Genomic DNA, 23537 nt, shown 5'->3' on the forward strand with positions numbered 1-23537 from the left:
TACGAAACTGAACAGTCTCCCGGTGGAGGATACTGCAACATCTTTCTCTCCTCCGACTCGACAGGGAAAAGGAAGGCAGACAACCCTACGAATTCATCTGCAAACAAATCTACCAAAACCCAAAACAATACGGTGGCTTCCGATTTGAAGCCGCTGCCATCCCAATGAGCGTTCTGAGCTGGAACTGTCAAGGAGCAGGAAGCTCTGAGACAGTTCAACGGTTGGGGGAGATGCGTCGGGTGTATTTTCCTGACCTTTTGTTTCTTATGGAGACTAAGCAAAAAAAAAGTTACGTAGAGCATTTGAAGACAAGTTTGGGTTATGATGAGTGTGTTACGGTTGATCCTATTGGTTTGAGCGGGGGATTAGCTGTAATGTGGAAGAGTAGTTATGTGGTGGAAGTCCTGTCGTGTGATAATAGGATCATTGATTTGAAAATCACACTTGGATCTATGAAGTTTTTCCTTACCTGCGTTTATGGAAATCTGGTTACTGGTAGAAGAAATCTGGTTTGGGACAAGTTGATAAGCATTGGTATTCAGCGCGATGCAGCTTGGTGCCTTATCGGAGATTTCAATGAATTGATGCACAATGGTGAAAAGCTCGGAGGAACTGTAAGGTCTGAATCGACTTTTTGGGACTTCCGTAATATGGTTGAAGCATGTAAGATCAAGGAACATATCAGCCATGGGAATCTACTATCCCGGGCTGGGAAGAGAGATCAAGTATGGGTGCAATGTCGTCTTGACAGGAGCTTTGGGAACGATGCTTGGTTTCGCCTATTTCCTCGCTCTAAAACAGAGTATATGGACATGAGAGCCTCTGACCATAGACCAATCCGTTTAGAGTTTGCTCTGGAAATTGAAGAAAAGAATAGATGCCGGTTTTTCTTTGATAAGAGGTTGATTGGGAAGAGGGGTGTTGAGGAAGCTATAGCCAAAGCTTGGCTCGGGAATGGTCCCTGCGATGATCCAAGCCTACTTGACAGGATCGCAAGGTGTAGAACTGAGCTATCAAAGCTCAAACGGGTAGAACATCTGAATTCTAAAACTAGAATTGAGAGACTTAAGCAGTCTTTGGAAGCAGAAAATTGCAAAACAGTTCCCGAACTACAACCACATGCGGAAAATGAAGTATGATTTGGCGGTATCACTCAATGAGGAAGAGAGCTTCTGGAAGCAAAGAAGCAGAGTTGAATGGCTCAAAGATGGCGATTTAAACACAGCTTATTTCCACAATGTGGTGAGAAGGAAATGGATGCGAAACAAGGTGCTAATGCTGAAAGACATCCTTGGGAATGAAAACTATTCAGAAGGTTCCAAGGGTAACATTGCAGTGGAATTCTATAGGGATTTATTCATGAGCTCCAATCCCTCGGATATGGAACCTCTTTTTGAAGGTTTTCAAGCCAAAGTAACACCAAGTATGAATGAGATGATGACGAAGCCTGTATCTACTGATGAGATCAGAGTTGCCGCTTTTGGTGTGAAAGGGAGCAGTGCACCCGGTGAAGATGGCTTGACCGGTCTATTTTACCAAAAGTACTAGCACATTGTGGGTCCTAAAATGATAAAGGATGTTCAGAGTTTCTTCCAGACTTCGGTTATGTCTGAAGGATGGAACCACACTCAACTCACCTCGTTGACAATTCCTAAACAACTGTTCTATATGAATTTTCATAAAATAATTTAGTAAGATGTAAATATAATTATGAATATGCATTTTATAAAATAAATAAATTACTAGTAGTAGAAAATTATAATTTTTATAATTTGTAATAAAATAAGAAATCAATGATAGAAATGCTAAATCTATGGAAATTATGTAATTTCGTATTAATTGTGTAATTTCATGAAACGTTTGTATTTGTACTAATTGTACAATAATTCCAAACCCTGGCTCCTCTTTAATCACGCGGTTTGCTGACGTCAGCACATTTCATTTAGCCTTATGCCGGGCTGACTCGGTTCTGACGATTTAAATACCGGACGGCTCTACCGCCAACGTCATCGTCCATTAATCATCTCTCACATACTCGAGGGAGAGAGAGAGGAGAGAGCGCGGGAAAATAGAAACAGTTGCGATTTTTGTTCGTGAACTCTCGAAAATGCAGAAGATAGGGTTTCCGGCGATGAAGAGCTTGGATCAGATTCGATCGATGGCGGCTGGATCCGCGAAGAATCTATCCTCCTTCTCCTCGCGTCAACCTCACGATTCCGTCTCTTCCGGAAACTTCTCGAATCTTAAGTTCACTGCAGGTTTGCTTTCTGTTGTTTCGTTTCGCTTCGATTTGATGATTTCGCTCCGATAGTTTCTGAAATTGCACTGTTCTGATGATCTTCGCTTCTATTTTCCAGAGAAACTGGTGAAGGAACAGGCTTCTATGAAACCCGATCTCGAATTGGCGGTATTTCGATTGCTTATCCCGTTTCCTTCTATACAAACTTAAGTTTGATCGATGTGCTTGAAAGGTATGTATGGTGTTGTTGCTAGCCTAGGATTGTGCTTCTTCGATTTGGAATCTCTGCTTAGTATTCCGATTGCTTATCCCGTTTCCTTCTATACAAACTTAAGTTTGATCGATGTGCTTAAGAGGTATGTATGGTGTTGTTGCTAGCCTAGGATTGTGCTTCCTCCAGTCGAATCTGTACAGGCTTAAGTTTGATCCATGTGGTTAAGAGGTATGTATGGTGGTGTTGCTAGGATTGTGTTTCTCCTTGACGTTCTATCGGATCTCTGCTCAGTTTTGCGAGTGTTTGATTATCGGATGGGAACATATTGTTCGAGTTATTGTTAAGTTATTCTCTGATATATAGCTAGAAGTGCATTTGATCAGAAGTTCTTCCCATGATGCAGAACTCTAAGCTGAAAAAATCCAAGGATCATATACTTGCTTTAGAGGAAAAGCTGCAGAGCGCTTTCAACGAGAATGCTAAGCTCAGGGTGATGCAAAAGGAGGATGAAAAGCTTTGGACAGGGATGGAGTCCAAGTTTTCTTCAACCAAGACTCTCTGTGATCAACTTACTGAGACTCTGCAGCACTTGGCTTCTCAGGTTCAAGAAGGTATATAGTAGAAGCACATTGGTCCTTTAATTACTTATGGTGTAATGTTGCCTTATCTGTTTCCTAAATTTCCTCAGCTGAGAAGGATAAGGAGTTCTTTGAGTCCAAATTCTCCACTAGTGCGGAAACAATTGACTCTTTAAAGCAGCAAATGCAAGATCTCTCTGTGAGACTGAGTTCCGCTGAAGAAAACATCAAAAGCCGTAAGTTGTTAGTTTGTCTCAGGCATTTTTTGTTTTTTCTCTTTCATAGGAAAGCCTTTGATTTGAAAGTGATTGAATTGCTTCAATATGGTTTATCAATATTTCTGTGTTGTTCTTTTGTTGGATATTGTTAGACACTTTAGTTACATTTAATAAGTTAACCATGCAGGTGAGAAGGAACTAGAGGAGCTACGATTCGAGAAAGAAGAGAAAGAAAACTCTTATCTTAGTGAACAGTGTAGAACTGCCAGTCTCTTAAAGGTGAAAGGTAAATTTCTTAATCTGATAGATTCATACTGTCATTCCTTACATGCACTAGGCCACATGTTTATCTGATTTAATAGCTTAAGCATGTACCCACGCACCAAATGTGTTTAAAATTCAGTGTTTCTGAAGGGTATTCACTTTTTAGATGGAAAAAGATAGCCAGTTCTTCGCTTGCATACAGGTTATTATTCAAAGGAACGCACATTTGTGCTCTATAAAGTTTCTTTATGTATGGAGTCTTAACTGGTATATCAACTTATAACAAAAATACTCTTTTTTGGTCCGTGTTATACCTATATGATTGTATTGGTATTTGACTGAAATCTACTTAATTTCCCGTCTTAATGGCAGATGCTACGATAGCAAATTCTGAAGCAGCTATAGCTGAAGCAAAAGTCAACATTGAGAATATAAACTTCCAAATTGAGAAGCTGCGGCTGGAGTTAACCTCAAAAGAAGATGAGGCCAAATACCTTGTTGGCGTCAAGGAGAATTTGGAACAAGAGAAGATGGATATTCAGCTGAGTGCGGATAATCTATCTGAGAAACTGATTAACTCAGGCCAGGAGGTCAAGAAGCTCGAGGGCTTTATCCACTCTTTGGCAACTGAGTTGGGTGAATTGGACAAAAAGAACTTGGTGTTCATGAAAAACTTTGATAAGCTAAATGCTTTATATGGCACTCACCTTATGTTGCTCCAAAAGGATAGAGATCTTGCCTCTGATCATGCTCAAACGTTATTCAATCAACTCCAAGGAGAGTTATTGAGTGTAACCTTCCAGAAAGAAGCTCTGCAATCATCAGGTAATGAGTTATATGAACAAAGAGAGGAACTGAAGAAAGCTAAAGAGTCATTGGTCTCCCAACTTGCCGAGGAACGCTGCTCCGCAAGGCAGACAATTGAAAAACTAGAGTCTGAAGCAAAATGTCTAGTTTCAACAAATGATGAGTCAGAAGCAGTGATTGCAAAGCTGAAAGAGGAATTCGAAGCATTGTCTGAAAATCTGAGGGCCTCAGAGAATAAGACGGTAGATATATATATGTTCATCACTTTGTACATATCTCTATCAAAATCATCAATGCATAGTTGGGATACTGAATCTGTTCATACATCTCGCAGCAAGAATTGATGCTAAAGCTTTCATCATCAGAGCTTGAAAGTAAAGAGAATTATGAGAAGATTCAGGCTGATGCACAGAGAAAGGCTGAAGAAATGGAAATTTTGCAGAAAGAGAGCCAGAGCAATCAGCTGCGTGTCGATTCATTGTCAGAAGAGGTGAACCAGCTCCAAAGCGTTATTGAAGAGAAAGAACTTCTTATCCATCAATGCAAGGAAAATGAGAAGAAGCGGGACCAGAAAACCACAGAGGTTTGACAAGATAGATCTTGGACAAGGCTTTATGAGTATTATCCACCTTTTAGTACTCATCATATATGAACTCCATCGCAGGACAAGGAGCTACTAGCAGCTGTTGAAACTAAGCTTGTAGAAGCGAAGAAGCAATATGCTCTTATGCTGGAAAATAAACAGTTGGAATTATCAAGGCACTTGAAGGAGTTATCTCAGAGGAATGACCAGGTATATCTGGATCACTTTCTCCTTATAAATGCTCGAATAGTATGCAAAATCTAAATATAACACACCCAAACATTTGACGTATATGATTTTTAGGCCATTAATGAAATCCGGAGGAAATATGATGAGGAGAAACAGGAGATTATTAATGGAGAAAAGGAAAAGGTATATGCTGACAGTCTCAATCGTCCGAACAATTATTTGATAATGGTTCTGTCATGTTCTTGGTCCTGATTTCAGGTTGAGAAGGTTATCAAAGAATTATCCACTAAATATGACAAAGAACTTTCAGATTGTAAAGCCGAATCAAAGCAGCAATTGCTAGCCATTCAAGAGGATCATGCTTCTCTGGTATAGTAATCTCCACTTAAACTTAATGTTTCTGAACATCACCAATCGTGAATAAGCTTATACATGTGTTAGAAGGAAATTTCTACGACTTTAACCCCTAAAAATCATAGGTTTAGTAGTAGTAGATGCAGATATCTGAATCAAAGTCCCCTTTCTCTGTCTTTTCTGTCTAGACGTTATAGCTGAGCAGGGTAACTAGTAGCCTGATTAAACTGCATGTTTTGCAGACACTCTCAATTCAGAAGGAACACGAAACTAGGGAGTTCAATCTCAAAGCTAAGCACGATGAGGAGCTGAGACAAGCTCAGATTCAGGCTGAAACTGAATTAACAGAGGTACCAATAGACACAATTTAATAGTTATATTAGGATATGAATCCTCTAGTATTCATATGGTTTTTTATCTTTATCCAGAGGATAACAACACTCAGGAACGAGCATGATGTTCAGTTGAAAGCATTCAAGTGTCAGTATGAAGATGAATGCAAGAAGTTGCAAGATGAATTAGATCTTCAAAGATCAAAAGTTCGTGTCTATCAAGATTTATTATAAAAGTTTCACGTGTTAAAGGTTTAAAACCTGATGACTTAAAACGAGTTATCGTTGCAGGAAGAGAGGCAAAGAGCTTTGTTGCAAATGCAATGGAGGGTTATGAGTGACAAAGATCCTGAAGAGCAAGAACTGAACTCTAGGAAGGTTAGCCCAACAATCATTTTGATAAACTAAAAGAATACTTTAGCTATCACTTAACACATATTGGCTTTGATAACTTGATCATTCTGTAGGAATACTCTGTTTCATCTGTCAAAGTGAGAGCTCCTCGTCCTGCTCGTCCTGCTAGCAAGAGAAGCAAGCATGCAACAGTGATGCAGGATGGCGACGAACAGGTAGAAAAATATAATTGTTTCTGCTTTGTCAAAGTCTGCACATGTAAATATACATAACATTCTCATGGATGAAAATGCAGGATTCACCTTTTGTAAAGGCAGCAGAAACACCTGTGACAAAGATGTCGAAAAAAGTTGAAAATGCAAATACGAGAAGCTTAATGAGCAGTCAAAAGCATCATAGCAAGGTAAAACACTTGATAGCTATGCATTACATGTGCTCGTGACGTCACCATTTGTTGTGGATTTAACTTGGCAGGTGGCTCGTCGTGAATATGAAACTGAAACGAACGATGGGAGGACCACAAAACGAATGAAAACAGGAGGCACAGTAATGTTTGAGGTAACCTATTCTGCCCATTAACCCTGGTTCATCTTAAATATTCAGATATGTTCAACAACTGAGTTGGGATTCATATTTTCTTATGGCTACAGGAGCCAAGGAGGAGATCTACACGGATTACACCCAAAGCCAAGACCCCCAGAAGTATCGCTAAGGTAGATCCACTGAAGCTTGCTAAATATTTGGAATGTATAAATCTCGCCCAAGTAAACTAGTGGTGAAGCAGAATTAGTTATATATATATATATATACAAATCTCCAAAATAGCACCTTTCTAAGTTTATATCACAAAAATAGCACTCAAAAACTAAAATGACCAAAATAGCACATTTCTAAGTTTATCCTTTGAAAATTTTAATTTTTTTAATTTTTCAAAATTTGAAATCTTATCCCCAAAACCTCATTTCTCAACTCTAAACCCTAAACCCTAAACTCTAAACCCTAAACCCTAAACCCTAAACCCTAAACCCTAAACTCTAAACCCTAAACCCTAAAATCTAAACCCTAAACTCTAAAATCTAAACCCTAAACTCTAAACCCTAAACCCTAAACCCTAAATCCTAAACCCCATCCTTTAACTCTAAACCCTAAGTTTGTGACTTTTGATAAAACATTAAGTGCTATTTTTGTGACTTTTGACCTTGAGTGCTAGTTTGGGAACATAAACTTCATTTAGTGCTATTTTTGTCTTTTTCTCATATATATAACTCAAAACATGAAAAAATATGGTAAATGTTTGATGTGATCACATCTGTGGTGTATTAACACAGAGAATGTTTTCCACATGTACAGGTGGCAGCCATAAGGAGTCATCCACCACAGTCTGCAAACCTAGGAGATCTTTTTTCAGAAGGCTCCCTCAATCCTTATGCTGATGATCCTTATGCGTTTGACTGATTTGAATCTAAGCTAAGCTCGGATCCTAAAACTGTTTTCCGCACTCTTAAGCTCTTTGCTACACCATTCGATAAATAAATGTTGGTCACACCTTGTGATTACCGACGTTTCCTATTGCATCGAGTTTCTCATTTGTTAATTGGGGGAGTAACTAGTATGGTTGAAGAACTTGTTTACTACTACTAGTTACAGTCTTACAGAAATACATCTCCGTCTGATGTTTATAATGTCAGGTTGCGTCGTGGTCTTGTTCCCCACCTGTTTAACAGTATATAGCTTCTCTGGTTCACGAGTCTTTGTGGTAAAACATTCCCTCCACCTGAATCTGTGTCTGATCATATTAGCTTTACGATATGTTTCAGCTTTTTTAAGTTAACCACATCCTGTCATTTTCTCTAGTCCATACGTTTGATATGAAGCATCGTGGCTAGCTGCTACTGAACCATATTCAAATAACTTGGTGTATAACAGCTTTATAATTAAGCCTTTCTTCATCCTCCGGTGATATTAGCCATAGTGACTCCACTCTCTGGGCTCTGGCATAACATACCTTGAACATAGCTATAGTCAGTATCCATAAATGTTTAGTTTCCCATTCTAAGAGCATCTCCAAAAAGGTGACTCGTGAACATACCTTGAAAAAAACTCTATAATTTCAAATATAGAATTTTTTGTTCTAAAAATAAAGAATTTCAAAACTTCCAATTTAGAGTTTTAAGAAGTTTCACTACTCAAAACTCTAAATTTGAAGTTTCATCTTTTTATTTGCATCTTGGTCCTTATAATTAATTGTATATCACATTTATGATTCTTAAGGATTTTCTCATTCATAGTTTTAATCTTTAAAACTTTTGTATATTTTAAATATTTTAAATTTATTTTTATAAATTAAAATTTTACACATAAAAGTTTTTTTAAAAATCAAAATAAGATTTATAATATTTTAAAAGTAGAATTAGACAACAAGAATATTACAAACGAAACTTAATAAAAAAATTTAAGAAGATATATACATGAAGATATAATTATCACACAAATTTAAATATTACAACAACACTAATAGTCTAGTATATTTTCTCCGGAACTTCTAAAATATTGTCCAAACAAATTTTGTATAACCAAATTAATGGAGCATTAATAAAATAATTTTATGTAATAATGTGCTATTTTTTGTAGTTTAATATTTAATTATGTATTTCTATTTATAATTTTATATTTAGTGTAAAATTTTATTAATTAATATTACTATAATATTTTTATATATGTGCTAGTTATCTACAAAAGTTTTATGGATTTATATTAATTATGACAAATATAAGGAGCATAGTATAAATTACAAATAATTTTGAAGTTAAATTTATCTTATTAAAGTATAAGTACTTTAAGCTTTTGTTTGACAACATAGATAAAAAATATAAAAATATTAACTATGTTGTTTGGAAACATTGATAGTAGTATATTAAGAAAAAAAAGTAATGGACTTATCTTATTAAGAAAAATTGGAAGTCTGTTATGTTATATTAAAAAGTAATGGGCTTATGTTACTTGATATACATTGTTCAAATTAAAATAATAATTTAAAATTGATTTATATCAAAAATTTATTCAAAAATATACATATATTTAAAATTTGATTTTTACTAAAATATTTTCAAATCACCATTATATTTTTTTTTAAAATATATATAATAAAAATACAATACAAAGCTTAATTTCAAACACCAACTTAAAGTATGATTTTTATATTTCACATAAAATTTAAAAAATATAATATATGTGATTACTTATACGATGGTACGTATAAAATACTATTAATTATATGGTTACTTGTATGATGGTATTTATAAAATACGATTAATTATATGATGACACATATATGATATATAATAGTGACTAAGGGTGGGTGTTCGTGTACCCATTCGGGTTTGGGACGTGTCTGTTTGGGTTTCGGGTTTTTGGGATCAAATATTTCAGCTCCATTCGGATATTTCTAAATTTTGGTCTGGGTTCGGTTCAGATCTTTGCGGGTTCGATTTTGATTAGAATAACCCATTTAAACTATTTTAATTTTTTAAAATTCATTATATACTCTAAATTTTCCAAAATCTAAAAAAATAATAATATATTACATATAAATTTGAATACCATATGTTAGAGTATCTAAACTTAACATATAAATTGGTTTGGTTTAAATATTTGGACAGAGAATCAATAATTATTTTAAGTTTTTTGGTGTTTTGAGTATACTTTAACTATTTTAGATATTTATTTTTGACTATTTGTATATATTTTCAAGTATTTAAACCAACTTAAAAGTATCATATATATTATGGATGTTTTTATGTACATTAAATCTAAAAATAATTAATATATATAAGTATTCCTTATATACTAATTCGCAAGTCGCCTGACGAATAGAATAATGCCATGTGGAAAAGTTTTTAAAAATTAATTGATTTGTTTTCATCTCTTATTTTTATGCAATTTAAATTTGTAACCACCTATATTCCTAATTTTTCTCGAAAAAAAAGTTGCCCACGTTAACTCATATCTTCTCAAACTGTTTTCTTCATCTCATGTATAAAGTATCAAATCATCTCCACTTTCTTCTACGTTGTATCTCTAACAAACAAAATTTTATATCATCTTGCCTTCAAACTTTTTTTCTTTACATTTCATTTGAGGTTGAATTATCAAAATAAAGAGGTACATCACGTTATCAAAAGGAAGAAGCAAGTGTTTCATAGTCCTGCAACAATAATATAACGTTTACGTTTATATTTATTACCCATGTGCATTGTGCAACCATAATCACTACTGCGTAACCTATTGCTTATTAATTTATGGATATCAGTTTTCTATGTTTTTGTCAATTATGTTTTTAAAGATTCTTTTACATTTTTGCTATAGACGGAGAGAACAAATGTGAAAGAAGATGACAAATACTTGCAACTCCGCTCAACTCAAGATTTGATGAATCATCACTATAACGTCAGAGGTGGCTGAAGGGGTAAATCATCGACATTAAAATCATAGAATTTGATAGTTATTATTAACATAAAAAATCTGAATCTATCGCAAAGTAAAACAGTCTTAAAAATAAACTGTCTCTAAAGAAAATGAACACACGATCTCTAATTTATTGAACTTAATAACTTGATTCCCTAAATTTTCTCTAATCTCTAATTTTATGCACGATTTCAAACTGTTACATTTTCTATATAATTTTCAATTCTTTTCTATTTGCACTCCCTTCTTTATTCTCAATCGTTTCATCTCTTCAATTTTTTGGGGTTTTGTGTTAGCAACAAAATAGATAGCATTATGAATATTTTTATTCCAATTAAAATTTATCTTCTCAAAGTCATTCTTCTTATTCTTTTTGTATGACTCAGCTTGAAGTTCGTTTTAGTTGATTATTCATAAGAAAGCTAGGGACGACCAGGCTGTACAAATAGATTTTAAAAATCAGACCATGGAAATACTAAAGTAAATATTTTATCATTTTTCTTTCAGTTAACCATGGAAAGTTGCAATGTTATTGAGTTTTTTTGGGTGATATATTTTGGTTTATCATGGATATAAGGTAATAAAAAAAGCTAGAACATCTTATCTTATTAGGGAATGAGAAGATTGAAGATAGCATATCGGGCATCGGCAGTGTTTTGTGTGGAGGAGATTAAAGTAAATATGTAAACAAAGATGTTTTAATTTATTACTGCTGTAAATTGTTATTATTTTCTAGATGTATTTTTTTTTTTTTTTTTTTTTTGTCGACTATTTTCTAGATGTATATTATACATAATTTATGACTATGAAAATATATATAACATTCTTTGTCATCTCTTAACACCTAAAATTATTAGGAGATGATCTATGTGGTTTAGTACATATTCAACCCAAAATTTTAATTTTAATACATGTTAAAGCCACGATCAGATTGTGTTTATTTTAGTATGAAAAAATAAATGTGTTTATTTTAGTAAGAATTTTTTTTCCTGTGCTACACACAGGGCAAACACTAGTATAAATCTATTTCGGATACATTCAAATACCTGAAATACTTTGGTTCAGATCGGATAAGGTTTCGGTTCTCTAAATACCAAAATTTTGAATAATTCAGATATTTAATTAATTTCGATTCGAGTTTAGTACTACTTTTTTGGATCGGAATCGGTTCGGTTCTTCGGATACGAGTTGTTTGCCCAATCCTAAATAGTGATATAAAAACAAATAGCAACATATTTTTGAAAAATATATCCGCGCGGATGCGCGGATCAAAATCTAGTTTGAAATTAAATTTGAAATTTTGATTTTGGAGAAAAACACCTTGAAACTTCAAATATGGAATTTGCAAAATTCTATAATAGAGAATCTTTTCGGAGATGCTCTAACATACATGTATATGTCATCTCAAGTACAATTCAATGCAAATATTAACTGGTTAAGAGATCTAAACCATGAACAAAGAGATGGAATGTCTTTCATAGAAATCATAAAATTAAGTTTTTTGGTACTTGTAGCGTATATACATAACTTTGTCCTTGTCTAGACTCTGTCTCATATTATTCCCGTACAAATATTATAGATCCAGTAAGACAGTAACCACTGTAGAGCCTAGCACATGAGCCTCAGCAAATTTGATGGTTTAAACAGTTTTGTAGAGCTGTGATCATGCGGGTGCATGAACTTGCAGTTGGGACAAACAGGACTTGATGTACACAGCATAACCAGCATGTGGCATTTCATGCACACTTTTGTTACCATCTCTTGCTCCTTGTGATCATCATCACCACCTTCAAAAGCAAGCCAAGACAGTGATCGGTTTAACCCTGTCCCAATTGTTGTCTTCTTACTCTGACTTGTCAAGTTTTTATCCTTCGATGATGACACAGTCTTGTTGTGATTTCTGGATTCATCTATCTTCGTTGTGGTTGTTGAAGGTGAGTAAGAAGGTGAAAGGTTCAGCTCTAGGTCTAGGCTCATCTTAGGTCGTCCAACAATCACGGGATCTTTGGGGTATGAACTATGATCCTCAGATGCTCTCGAATATCCCTGAAAATATAAGCATGCATGTTTTAGATGCATACCATAACACATAGATATCAAATACAAAGAACTTGATACAAACCTTAGCCTCTAAAGATTTTTGGCAATTTGAAGGTAGATGAGTGTGGAGATGCAGTTCAAAATCAAAGGTAATTGATCTCATACTCTCTGATTTTGGTCGTTCATTGATCATAGTCCTCTGAAGTTTGCCCTGTGATGGATCTTCTTGTTTGCTCTTCTTGAATGAATTATGCCTCTGAAGTTTGCCCTGTGATGGATCTTCTTGTTTGCTCTTCTTGAATGAATTATGAAACTCTTCCCCATAGATTGTGAAATCCCTCTTTCTGGTGTAGAGGGTTCCTTCTTGTCGAGAAACCATTATCCTATCAGTCTTTGTTTCACCGAGTAATTTATGCTTATAAGGTAAGTTTAAACTGTCTCTATCTCTCTTTGATCCTATACGGAAATGAGCAGATAGATTTTAAAAGTATACGAAGATCGTCTCTATTTATATGCATGTAGGAACATCTTCAGGGGAGTTAATGTCTCCACCGGTTCATATGGAGTAATGGAATTAAATACCAATATAAGAATTTTAAAATGGTTGATAAATAGTTTAAAATATTTAGTTACTATTGCATTTTTAAATTGGATATTTTTATTTCTGGGGGAATTAAAAAGAAAAAAAGAAGAAGAAGAGGGGAAGTAATGTGAAGCATGATGTGTGAGTTTCCAAGTTGGGTGTGTTCAATAACTCCAAACAGTCTCATTTAAAGGCTTAGAGCAGCCTCATCGCGGTCTCTTATGACCGGTATTTAGTGTTTTTAGCTTTAAAAAAAGAAAGAAAATTGCTTAATTAAACAAGAGACGTATATTAATTAGAGTGCACAAGAGACGGGGTTTTGGGACACGCGTCGCACATTCACCTTTCTCTTCTCTTTCTCGACGGATGCTCTTCTCTCCTTCTCTCTTGACTCCTCGACGAAACCGACTGTCTCTGGCCATCTCTCCTTGAATCTGATCTCTCGTTGACGGAATCTCTCGTCGATGGAACCAGCCGTCGTCTATCTCGGTGGAATCGTCGTCTCTATCGGTCCCCTCGACGAAGAAGATGCAGAGGAGAGAGATTACGAGAACTCCGAAGACGATGATGAGAATCACGGAGTTGAAAGATACGGATCTTCTTCGTCTGTGTTTGATTTCTCTGCATCTCACTCCGGCTCTAAACACTCGGGCCTTCCTTCAGCTAACGACATTTTCTCTCAGGTCATCATCATTCTCTTTTTGTAGATCGCGGTGAAGCTGAAATGATTTCTTATCATTGATTGGAAAGAAAAGTTAATTTGATTTGTAGCTTTGTGTAATTGAGATTTAGGTTTTTTTTTATGTGATAAAGAAATCTTGTTGATGTTTCAAGTGTGTAAACTGGTTGTGGTACTAGAGAAAGCTTATAGTGTTGCTTCTATGTGTAGATATCATGGCCACCTGAGTTTCTAAACAACCGTATAGAAGCTGATGAAGAAGCTACAGCTAGAGATGCTGAGCACGCTAAGCGTCTTACCCGCAAAAAGAAGAAAGCTAAACCTAAAGGTACCCCACCAGTGCCATTCACATCCCCATGTTTAGTAGGTTCACTGGATCATAGAGGGATAACATGAAAATAGATGTGAAAGGTTGATTTAGAAGCTTGTTTGGGTACACCTTAAAGCATACATATTGTGAAATAGCAAACCAGGAACTGAGTTTGTTGTCTCTATCTAGTTTCGTTTTCTCGGTTAAGTACTGACTGTTTCAGCTGGTTTTATAGGTGTTGTCGTGGAAGAAAAACCTCAACTAGTAGGGATCCATGAGAGAGTAAGAAACGATATCGATGCACCACCACCATCTTCAGAGAATGGTGAGAAGCGGATATCTACTGCAACCAATCCTAATGCAGAAGAAGCTGCAGATCTCTTAAGGTATAAATTAAGTCTCTTCATCATATTCTTTCCTATTATCACATCCGAGCTTCGTTAGTGTTTTCTTTTCATGATTTTAGGATGTGTCTGCAATGTGGAGTGCCGAAAACATATACAAGCGCGAGAGGGATGGTATGCCCGGTTTGTGGTGACCAGCCGTTACCGGGACGCCAAGAAGAGAGGCTCTGCGATCAAAGATAAAGAGAAGAGCAAAAGAATGAGAGGACAATCCTCTCACGCTTCTTGGAAAAGTGAAACCGAGATGCAACTAAGGCAACATTTCGATTAGTATGCTTCAGAACCTTCTTCTCCTTTTTTACTACATTGTTTCTCCATCCAAATCCAGTTTCTGTAACGTAACTTGTAACACAAGAAGATCATCTACAAAGTTATTGATGTTAAGAGAAATGCACAATTTTTTTAAAGAACTCTAAAATTAAAGACTTGCAATGGAGGATATAAAAGTAGAAATTTCTTAACAAAGTCTCTTAGCCTAATAAACTCCTTAAATACTAATAAAAAATGGTTAAGAGACCCTTAATGGGTATCATGGATAATGATGCTCTTAGATGTGAAGTTCTAACCAATTTCTCTGTCTGTTTTGGCCTTTATCCTCTACCACCATCATCATTATCATATCGCCATCACTATCATTCGTCATCATTAAATGGCTTATGTTCTTAAATAGAACCAAAAAACAGATTGGATTTGGTGGTGAATTCTTATGGGTGGATGGATCATGTGTGTATGTATATATGTATGTATCACGTATGAATTATGATGATGATAGGACCGGAGTCTGTGAAGGAAGAAGAGTTGAGGTCAATAAATGGAGAGACAATAAAGAAAATTAAAGATGGGAGAAGGGAAGGTTGATGAATGCCGATGCAACTTTAATACTCACATTAACTCCTACTCCCACTTTTGGATATATAACACACATTACTAACTAACTTCCCTCACACAACTTTATTATTGTTTTTCTTTAGATATGTTAATTCCTTAATTAATACTCCCTCTATATTACTTTAGTTCGAGTTTTAAGGTTTTTGCACTTGGATTAAAAAAATACAATCTTCTATACAATTCATCTTGGTTACATAAAAATATTATTAAATGAAATTAATTCAACCAATAAAAAAAAATCAGTATTTTGCAACTGATCACAAAGTTTAAATAGTATTAAATTCTATCTAGAATAATGAGAACATCAATTATTTTGAAACAAATTTTTTTTTTTTAAACACCACTTAAAATGATATGGAGGGAGTAGTAGTACAACAAATAAAAAAAAAAAAAAGTCAAAATCAATTAAAAGCTTGCAACGGCCTCCTATGTCATGTCATGAGCCTTAGCTTTTCGGTTATATTTCCGGCTCTTTTGGCTAGCTTCCTAATAAATTCCGAACTTCTGTTTTCTCCCATCTTAATGATCTGAATCGATCTAGACCCAATATTGAAACTCGGTCTGGTGATGACGAAGAACAAATCCATGGAACCGAGAGAAGGATCCATGTAGGGGTGTTTTCAGAATATGCATGATGATCAAAACAATAAGTTGTATTCGATATATGTAGCTCCACCTCGATCATATGAAAATGAATTAAAGATAACTTCATTTGTATATTTAACTTGTTATTTTTCTAAAGGAGATCATGTGTTAAATTAGAAACCAAATCGTGTAAAACCATATATGTTCTTTTGGCTAGGGTTTCATTGATTGATTGTGTTTATGTTTGTGACTTATATTTATCTTGCTTACTTTTAGAACAAACAAAACGTTTAGTGTGTTTAGTAGACATCATATTATATAGTATATTGCAAATATAGAACTCCAATAAAATAATAATTGGCATTCGTATTTTGCGTTAGTGCACACAATTTGATGATACTTTAACAGTATGTAACACATTAATTTATGTTTGAAAATATCGGTCATTAGCCTTTAAAGTTTAAACTCATGCATAAATATAACCTAAATGACACAAATATAAACACTACAACACAAATGAAAAAAATAACAACGTACTATAAACTGCTAATTAATAAAGGATGTGAGAACAAAGCCTTTAAAGCTCCCAACATATCCCCTCCTCCATGCATGCAACCACAGTTAAGATTTATGTTTCTTCCCTTCACAATTTATTTCGTACTATAAACTTTAACTTCATAAACTGAAGCATATAAAATAAGGAAAAAAATGTGTTTGAAAGCTACACAAAATGTCAATAACACGTACGATTAAACTATATGGTTAGATGGAACCATAATCCTAAGTCCATCAGTTAATATAATTATATTCCGACATAAATTAGTTGTTATTTTCTGGTGGTAGAATTAAATATTCAGTACTTGTCTACCCGCTCTCATTAAATAATTTTGAAGCGATTATAAATGCAAAATTAAGTATATATCTACTTGTCAATATAACATAAATTTAATCACACAGTATCGAACCATCTGAACTAAGAATGCGTGAGCCCATAAATTTTACAACTATCAATTCCACCTAAAAAAAACATACTACCTCCGTTCCTTAAAATTGCATATTCTAAAGAAAAATTTGGTTTCAAAAAGATCTATCTTTTTTATTTTCAATGCATATTTTATTAACTAATTGCAAACTTCAAAAAACTTAATTGCACTAGTTAAATTTTTATTGGCTTAAAATTATGAAAAAAAAATAAACACAAAAAACTATGCAAATTTAATTTGTTTTATTAAGATGTGTGAAAAATCTAGAATATACTCTCTCCGTTTCTAAATGTAAGTAGTTTTAGCAAAAATAGTTTGTTTCACAATATAAGTATTTTACATATTTCAATGCATCTTTTTCATTTATTGGATATTGTGTGACCAATGAAATAATGTTAGGTTTTTAATAATTGGTTGAATTAATTGGTTAAATGACATATTCTTTTAAATAACAATTTTCTAAATATTCGTGTTTTTAAGCAAAACTATTTACAATTAGAAACAGAGGGAGTATAATTTTAAGGAACAGATGGAGTATCATTTTTCAAGATTTTCATACGTATTGTATGTTTTTTGTTTCCACAAAAATGTCGTTTTAGCTTCTTTTTTTACATATGCAGATATAATGCCTTATATATTTCCAAGCAAGCTTAACAAAAACAAACTTTTTTTTTTTTTTTGAACTGAACTTTTTTTTTCTTTCTTTATTCTGATTAATAGCCTAGACATATATATATATGTATATACATATATATATATATATATATATATATTAATATATACAAATTTAGACAATTTACACACAAAAAAAAAACTATTCACTCAATTTGTGTACAAAAATCAAACAAAATTTTATAATGAGAGGGAAGGACGTAACGAATAAGATATATGTTTGTTAAGATAAAAAAAATGTTTGTGCAGATGGTTGCATGCAAAAGACACAATATTTTTACGTGCGCAGTGATCAAATACCTCTACTCAAAAAGTTTTGATCCTTTCGTGCTATTAAGTCGTCTCGACTCTTACAGTGTTATCATGTTATACGACCGCCTTCTGTATAACATTAATGAAAGATAGTCAACAACATATAATAAATAGTATACTACTATGAAAACTTATAGTGTGAAGTTAATACAAGAAAATTATATTTTTTAATACAAAATGCATGTGACGATGAAAATTAAATATGCTATATGTTCTTATTGATTACAGTTGATTTGCCCAAGAATTAGGTTTGAGAAGATGTGCTGATAATGTCAAATAAATGCATCACACATTAAATATGTCAAATAAATTTTAAAGGCATCACACATTAAAAATGTCAAAAGAGAAGCATTGCGATAGCCATGTGTTATCACCACAATGAATCTTAGAATCCTTAGAAAAATAGGTTGATCGTCTAAATATATAATAAACATTTTATTAAACTAACCATAAATTCATCATTAATGTTATTCATTCTTACCTTAAATAAAATTAACGAAATTGTCTAATGTGGCAAAAATATATATGAAAATTAATGATTTTGAATAAGAAATATTTGTTAATTTTTTTAATTTGATAAAATTAGTGTAACCTCTATCATATTGGTTTAATTTTAAATTAATAAAATAAATTAAACAACCAAACTAAACATATAATAAAATTTTAAATTTTTCTGCATATGTTATATTTTAAATTTTAAAAACAACTATAGATTATTAAAACTGTTAAAAATCTCACATTCAATTTTTTGTGATTCATGATTTAAATTTTTTGTTATGATAAGATACAAATGATTACACAATAATATAAGTAGGAAGTATCATTTAATAAATATTAAGATTAAGAGATGTTTATATTAATATCATTTAAATTAAACTATAAACCATTTAAATACATAAATATTTTAATTTTTAAATCTGCTTATTTTTATAAAAGCTTTGAACAAATATTGACAGTTTAATATTAAACTTTAAACTTTACATTGAATTTTCTAAAAAAATTATAAATTATTAAAATTATTAAACCCACAATGAAATTTTTGTTCAGTGATTTAAAGTTTTTGTTATAAAAATATAGAAATGATAAAAACACCATATGATTAGAAATCATCACTTAATATATATAAATATTAAAATAGACTATATATACACGTTAATATCATTTAAATTTAAATATATACCATATAAAATAGAAAAAGTGATTGTTTGGATTAATAAAATTTATTTATGTGTTTGCACCAATTTAATTATTTACGTAATAGTTACAGTTTTTAATTATTTAATATATATTTATTATTTCATAATATGTAAAAACATATAATACATAAAAATTATATATATATCAAATGTTCATCGCGCGCAAGGCGCATATCTTAACCTAGTATACTAGTGTTTCAATAGTCTGCCGGAAAACATAGATATGCTATAAATAAGGAAAAATTCCTTAAAAATACACGGACTAATTTTCATTTGCTAATAAAATACATGAACTATTTTGGATTCTCATTTAATATACGAACTAATTTTCGTTGCCTATTAAATACACAGACTTTTGAAATTCCCAGCTTTTACACATAGTTTTAGACGGCGTTAACTATATTTAACGGCAGTGACGACGGCGTTAATGTTTAATTAACACGTGTTTAAATTTTGAAAATATTTTTTTTTAAAATACACAAACTATTTTTCATTTGTTAATAAAATACACGAACTATTTTTTGATCCCCGTTTAATACACAAACTAAATTTTGTTTCCTATTAAATACACAAACTTTTAAAATTTGCAGATTTTACCCATCGATTTAGACGATGTCAACTATGTTTAGCATAAGTGAAGAAAATACTTAAATTAAACAAGTGGTTTAACTGTGAAAAGCACGCTCACCCTCAACCAATTGATATTAATTTGAGTTAGTTTCAATTCGAGTTTGACACTCTAATATGTTCCAACCTCTTTTATTCTCCAAAATATGTTTATTTTCTTCTTTTTTACTTTGATTTCCCATTATATCGATTCAAAGTGGAGTCGATTTCCATGTCGTGAACAAAAGATGAAGAAAACTACGTAATTTTAAACGAGTTTCTGATTTTGGAATTAGTTTAGTGTTATGCATTTCTAATTCTTGTTCTTCGCTTTGATAGTAGTGATTATGATTCAAGGTTAATTTACACTATGATAAATAAGTTTAGTGTTATGAATTAAGTTCTACATATATTCTTTCTACTATGATAAAAAAAAATTAAAATTTCATCAAAAACAAAATTTACACTATTAAAGCGTAATCGAGAAGAAAGCTAACAATATAATCTATCGGAGGACATTTAAGATTTATTCTTCTTCACAGTTTAACCACATGCTCAATTAAACACTAACATTGTCTTCACTTCTGCTAAACATAGTTGACATAATCTGTAATTTTCAAAAGTTTGTGTATTTAATAGAAAATAAAAATTAGGTTGTGTATTAAACGGAGATCCAAAAATAGTCCGTGTATTTTATTAGCAAATGAAAAATAGTTTGTGTATTTTTTTAAAAAATATTTTCAAAATTTAAACATGTGTTAATTAAACACTAACGTCGTCGTCACTGCCGTTAAATATAGTTAACGCATGTGTAAAACCTGCGAATTTCAAAAGTTTGTGTATTTAATAGACAACGAAAATTAGTTCGTGTAATAAACGGGGATCCAAAATAGTTCGTGTATTGTATTAAAAAATGAAAATTAGTCCGTGTATTTTAAAGGAATTTTCCCTTATAAATAATCATTTAGACTATTTGTGCGTATTCTTATCATTGGTTTATATATAAGACCTACTATATAGAATAACATATTTGAATTCGTGTACTTATTATATATAGGGCAGGAAAAAAATTAGACCAATCCGATACCCTCCCTGTAAATTAGCTACAATAAAATACTATATAATAACGCAAATAAATACAAGCTTAATCCGATGCCCTCTCTGTAAATTTGATTTTACCTTGTTTTTTAATTCGAGAGAAATTGAAGAATTTTGTTTGGCTGATGTCTTTTTTTTTTGTTGCAAATCCAAAAAGGGTTAATCATACACACCTGATCAAACATCGTTTGGTGCTTTACCGTATTGCAAATGATATGATTGCTGAAATTGTTTTCCGTTGGGATCGGAGAGAGTTATGACACTTAAAATGGGCTAAACCTATTTCGACGGTTTCGTTGAAAATTTATCCCTGATAAATGTCTATTGATATAATGATCATACCTCACGATGATATATGATGACACGATGATATATAGATATAATCTTATATATATAGGCATTAGGCAGCCTCTACCAACGGTGCGATGCGTTGGGTGCTTTGGTTTAGCGCTTGAATTCCATTTTATTGTGCTTCTAGTTCGATTTTCAGTGAAAAGACTGTTTTATGCTATGTCTCAGTATTACCAACTGCAACATCTGATCTGGGAGGATTAGTCGGGCCTAATGCCCTATCACCTCTGAAAAAACATCTTTTATATACTATAATAAAACAGTATAAACTAGAAGTCAGTAGACAATTCTATTAGTGACATGTGTCATTCACTATTTCTATGTAACTTTTAAAAAAGAATTAGTTAAAAACATTTTTCAGCAAAGCAAATAAACGGTTCTTTGTGTAATACTAAAAATAAAAGTTAAGTAACAGAAAAGTTCTTGGCATCCTAATTTTATGAAAATGCAAAATATTTAATCCCTAGACTTTTTAAATCATTATCACCACGTTCAAAACTGAATTATTGTAGATGTATGAGAAATTGATTGTTTGTGGTTTTTGCTTTAGTTTTTGGTTTTTGTTTTTGCAAAAACTATTTTTCATCCAATCAAGTTTTAGTTTTTGTAAAAACTATTTGATTTGCCAATCAAAATTTTTAACAAAAATGTTAAAGAGCTTTGTTCTTCAGAAAAGAAAGTAAAATCAAAGCATCGTAAACAACCAAGGTAATGATGAATATAAATGATTCTTTCTTTTTGTCATCAGCATAAATGATTCTATTATATAAAGTATTTTTGAGGTATATTACTCTTCTATGTGTCTTTGACAAAAAGGATTTATTATTTACAAACCTGAGTTTTTTCCTTTTGTTTTTTTTTTAAAGAAAAGCAAGGAGATTCGGCTGCGTTATGGATATCAAACATCAGACCTTGACTCGATTAGAAATATGAATGTGAGTATTTTTGACATTTTTCTTTCGGCTAACCATGGAAGTTTTTAGTGTTTAAAAAATTCTTCAACGAGAATTTTTGGTTTATTATAGTTATAGGGCAAAGGAAAAACTAGGTCGTCTTACCAATGAAGAGCGTGAAGATTGTATATAGGTGTTGCTGCGAGAGCGAGAACGAGAACTGTATTATGGCTTTTAGTAGAGGAAAGACGTTTATCAAAGTGTGGAAGATGAGCCTAATTAGTTCAATAACATGTACATAGCAAAGGTCATAAAAATCAATTATGTCTAATTTGATTCTGTTTCGTTCCATATTTAAAAAAAAAGAGAGTAAATGTTGAATAATTAAATGGATCTATGACCAAGCTATGAAATTAATCAACTTTGCTTTTTTGGCAAATTTTTTATCATTTCATATAGAAAAATAAAAATATAAAAAATTAGAAAGTGCATATTTTATGGTTTTTTATGCAAAATCGTTTGTCGCTGTCAAAATAAAAAGTTAAATTTTTAATGGATTTGCTCTATCTTATATAAGAGGTTTAATTTTCTTTTTAATGGCTTGTGGAAGCTAAACAAAAATATATCCAACTTCACTATTTTTAATTTTTTTTGTAAAAATTTATATTAGTTTTCAGAGTTGATATTATTCTATTCAGAATTTGAAGTAAAAATATTTTCAAATTTAGAATGAAATGTATTAAGCATATAGTTTGCATGGGCCGTAACCCTAATATAGGCAGCCTCCTGCTCAAGGCTCCAGTCCTCTTTCTTGAACATCGATCCATAATGTTTATGTGTAAGTTTGTAAGCTTTAGAGGCCATAATGGGATTCTTAATAAAAAAACCCAGCTATATTGTATATATGCCTACTGATATGTGGATACCTGATATATCCTGCCACTTGGAACACTAAAGAGCTCTGATGCATCATCTTCTTGGTTACGAGCAAAGATCCAACTGCCAGTTTTCTCCTTCATTTTATGTTCTGAGCAAGGTTTCCTGATGCATTCACACGTTTGACATCAACACTAGTCAGGTATTATGTGCATGAAGCATGACTAGTGTACCCTTTTCATATGCTCCTCTCACATGATGAGGAAGCTTCTTCTATAGGAGTTGCGACTTGCTATTCAAAAAGGCTAACGCTTAGAAAAAATAACAAGCGTAAATAAAAGCTTGTCAAAATTAAATTATTAGAATTTACCGTTTGGATTTAAAAGAAAATTATTCAAATATATTTTTCGAATATATTAGTGGTTCAATTTGTTAATAGAGTACCTGATAAGTTTAATATTAATA

General features: G+C 32.5%; 2 protein-coding genes and 1 pseudogene across 5 annotated transcripts; 2 read left to right on the plus strand and 1 right to left on the minus strand.

Annotated features, from left to right (window-relative positions):
• Nucleotides 1-1997: 1997 nt before the first annotated feature.
• Nucleotides 1998-7963, plus strand: LOC106381021 (synaptonemal complex protein 1). 4 transcript variants are annotated; one of them, XM_048760357.1, is made up of 19 exons: nt 2088-2258; nt 2358-2471; nt 2618-2681; nt 2857-3064; nt 3142-3267; nt 3437-3535; nt 3886-4562; nt 4655-4903; nt 4985-5113; nt 5207-5275; nt 5351-5461; nt 5689-5796; nt 5875-5985; nt 6070-6156; nt 6246-6347; nt 6428-6535; nt 6607-6690; nt 6783-6845; nt 7483-7963. In XM_048760357.1, the coding sequence occupies exons 4-19, from the start codon at nt 2947-2949 to the stop codon at nt 7585-7587; spliced, it is 2346 nt and encodes a 781-aa protein (XP_048616314.1). In that variant the 5' UTR covers nt 2088-2258; nt 2358-2471; nt 2618-2681; nt 2857-2946; the 3' UTR covers nt 7588-7963. The 4 variants fall into 4 exon arrangements, with proteins under 4 accessions (XP_013676336.1, XP_048616314.1, XP_013676337.1 ...); XM_013820882.3 differs by lacking the exon at nt 2618-2681 and having other exon boundaries at nt 1998-2258; nt 2358-2407; XM_013820883.3 differs by having other exon boundaries at nt 2358-2681.
• A 4085-nt stretch (nt 7964-12048) lies between these two features.
• Nucleotides 12049-13126, minus strand: BNAC06G20540D. The gene is made up of 2 exons (XM_013854498.3): nt 12719-13126; nt 12049-12642 (listed from the first exon to the last, which is right to left on the minus strand). The coding sequence occupies exons 1-2, from the start codon at nt 13013-13015 to the stop codon at nt 12205-12207; spliced, it is 735 nt and encodes a 244-aa protein (XP_013709952.1). The 5' UTR covers nt 13016-13126; the 3' UTR covers nt 12049-12204.
• Nucleotides 13127-13352: 226 nt separating this feature from the next.
• LOC111207061 lies at nt 13353-15200 on the plus strand (annotated as a pseudogene).
• The last annotated feature ends 8337 nt before the right edge of the window (nt 15201-23537 follow it).

This window comes from Brassica napus, chromosome C6, assembly GCF_020379485.1.
Source record: "Brassica napus cultivar Da-Ae chromosome C6, Da-Ae, whole genome shotgun sequence".
Taxonomy (NCBI): domain Eukaryota; kingdom Viridiplantae; phylum Streptophyta; class Magnoliopsida; order Brassicales; family Brassicaceae; genus Brassica; species Brassica napus.

What these genes read in the sequence shown, in the direction of transcription:
- LOC106381021 (XM_013820882.3), top strand. Translation starts at nt 2,108, where the DNA reads ATGCAGAAGATAGGGTTTCCGGCGATGAAGAGCTTGGATCAGATTCGA. An exon ending in GAATCTTAAGTTCACTGCAG is followed by an intron (nt 2,259 to 2,357) that starts GTTTGCTTTCTG and finishes TCTATTTTCCAG; the next exon opens with AGAAACTGGTGAAGGAACAG. An exon ending in AAGAACTGAACTCTAGGAAG is followed by an intron (nt 6,157 to 6,245) that starts GTTAGCCCAACA and finishes ATCATTCTGTAG; the next exon opens with GAATACTCTGTTTCATCTGT.
- BNAC06G20540D (XM_013854498.3), bottom strand. Translation starts at nt 13,015, where the DNA reads ATGGTTTCTCGACAAGAAGGAACCCTCTACACCAGAAAGAGGGATTTC. An exon ending in AAAAATCTTTAGAGGCTAAG is followed by an intron (nt 12,643 to 12,718) that starts GTTTGTATCAAG and finishes TTATATTTTCAG; the next exon opens with GGATATTCGAGAGCATCTGA.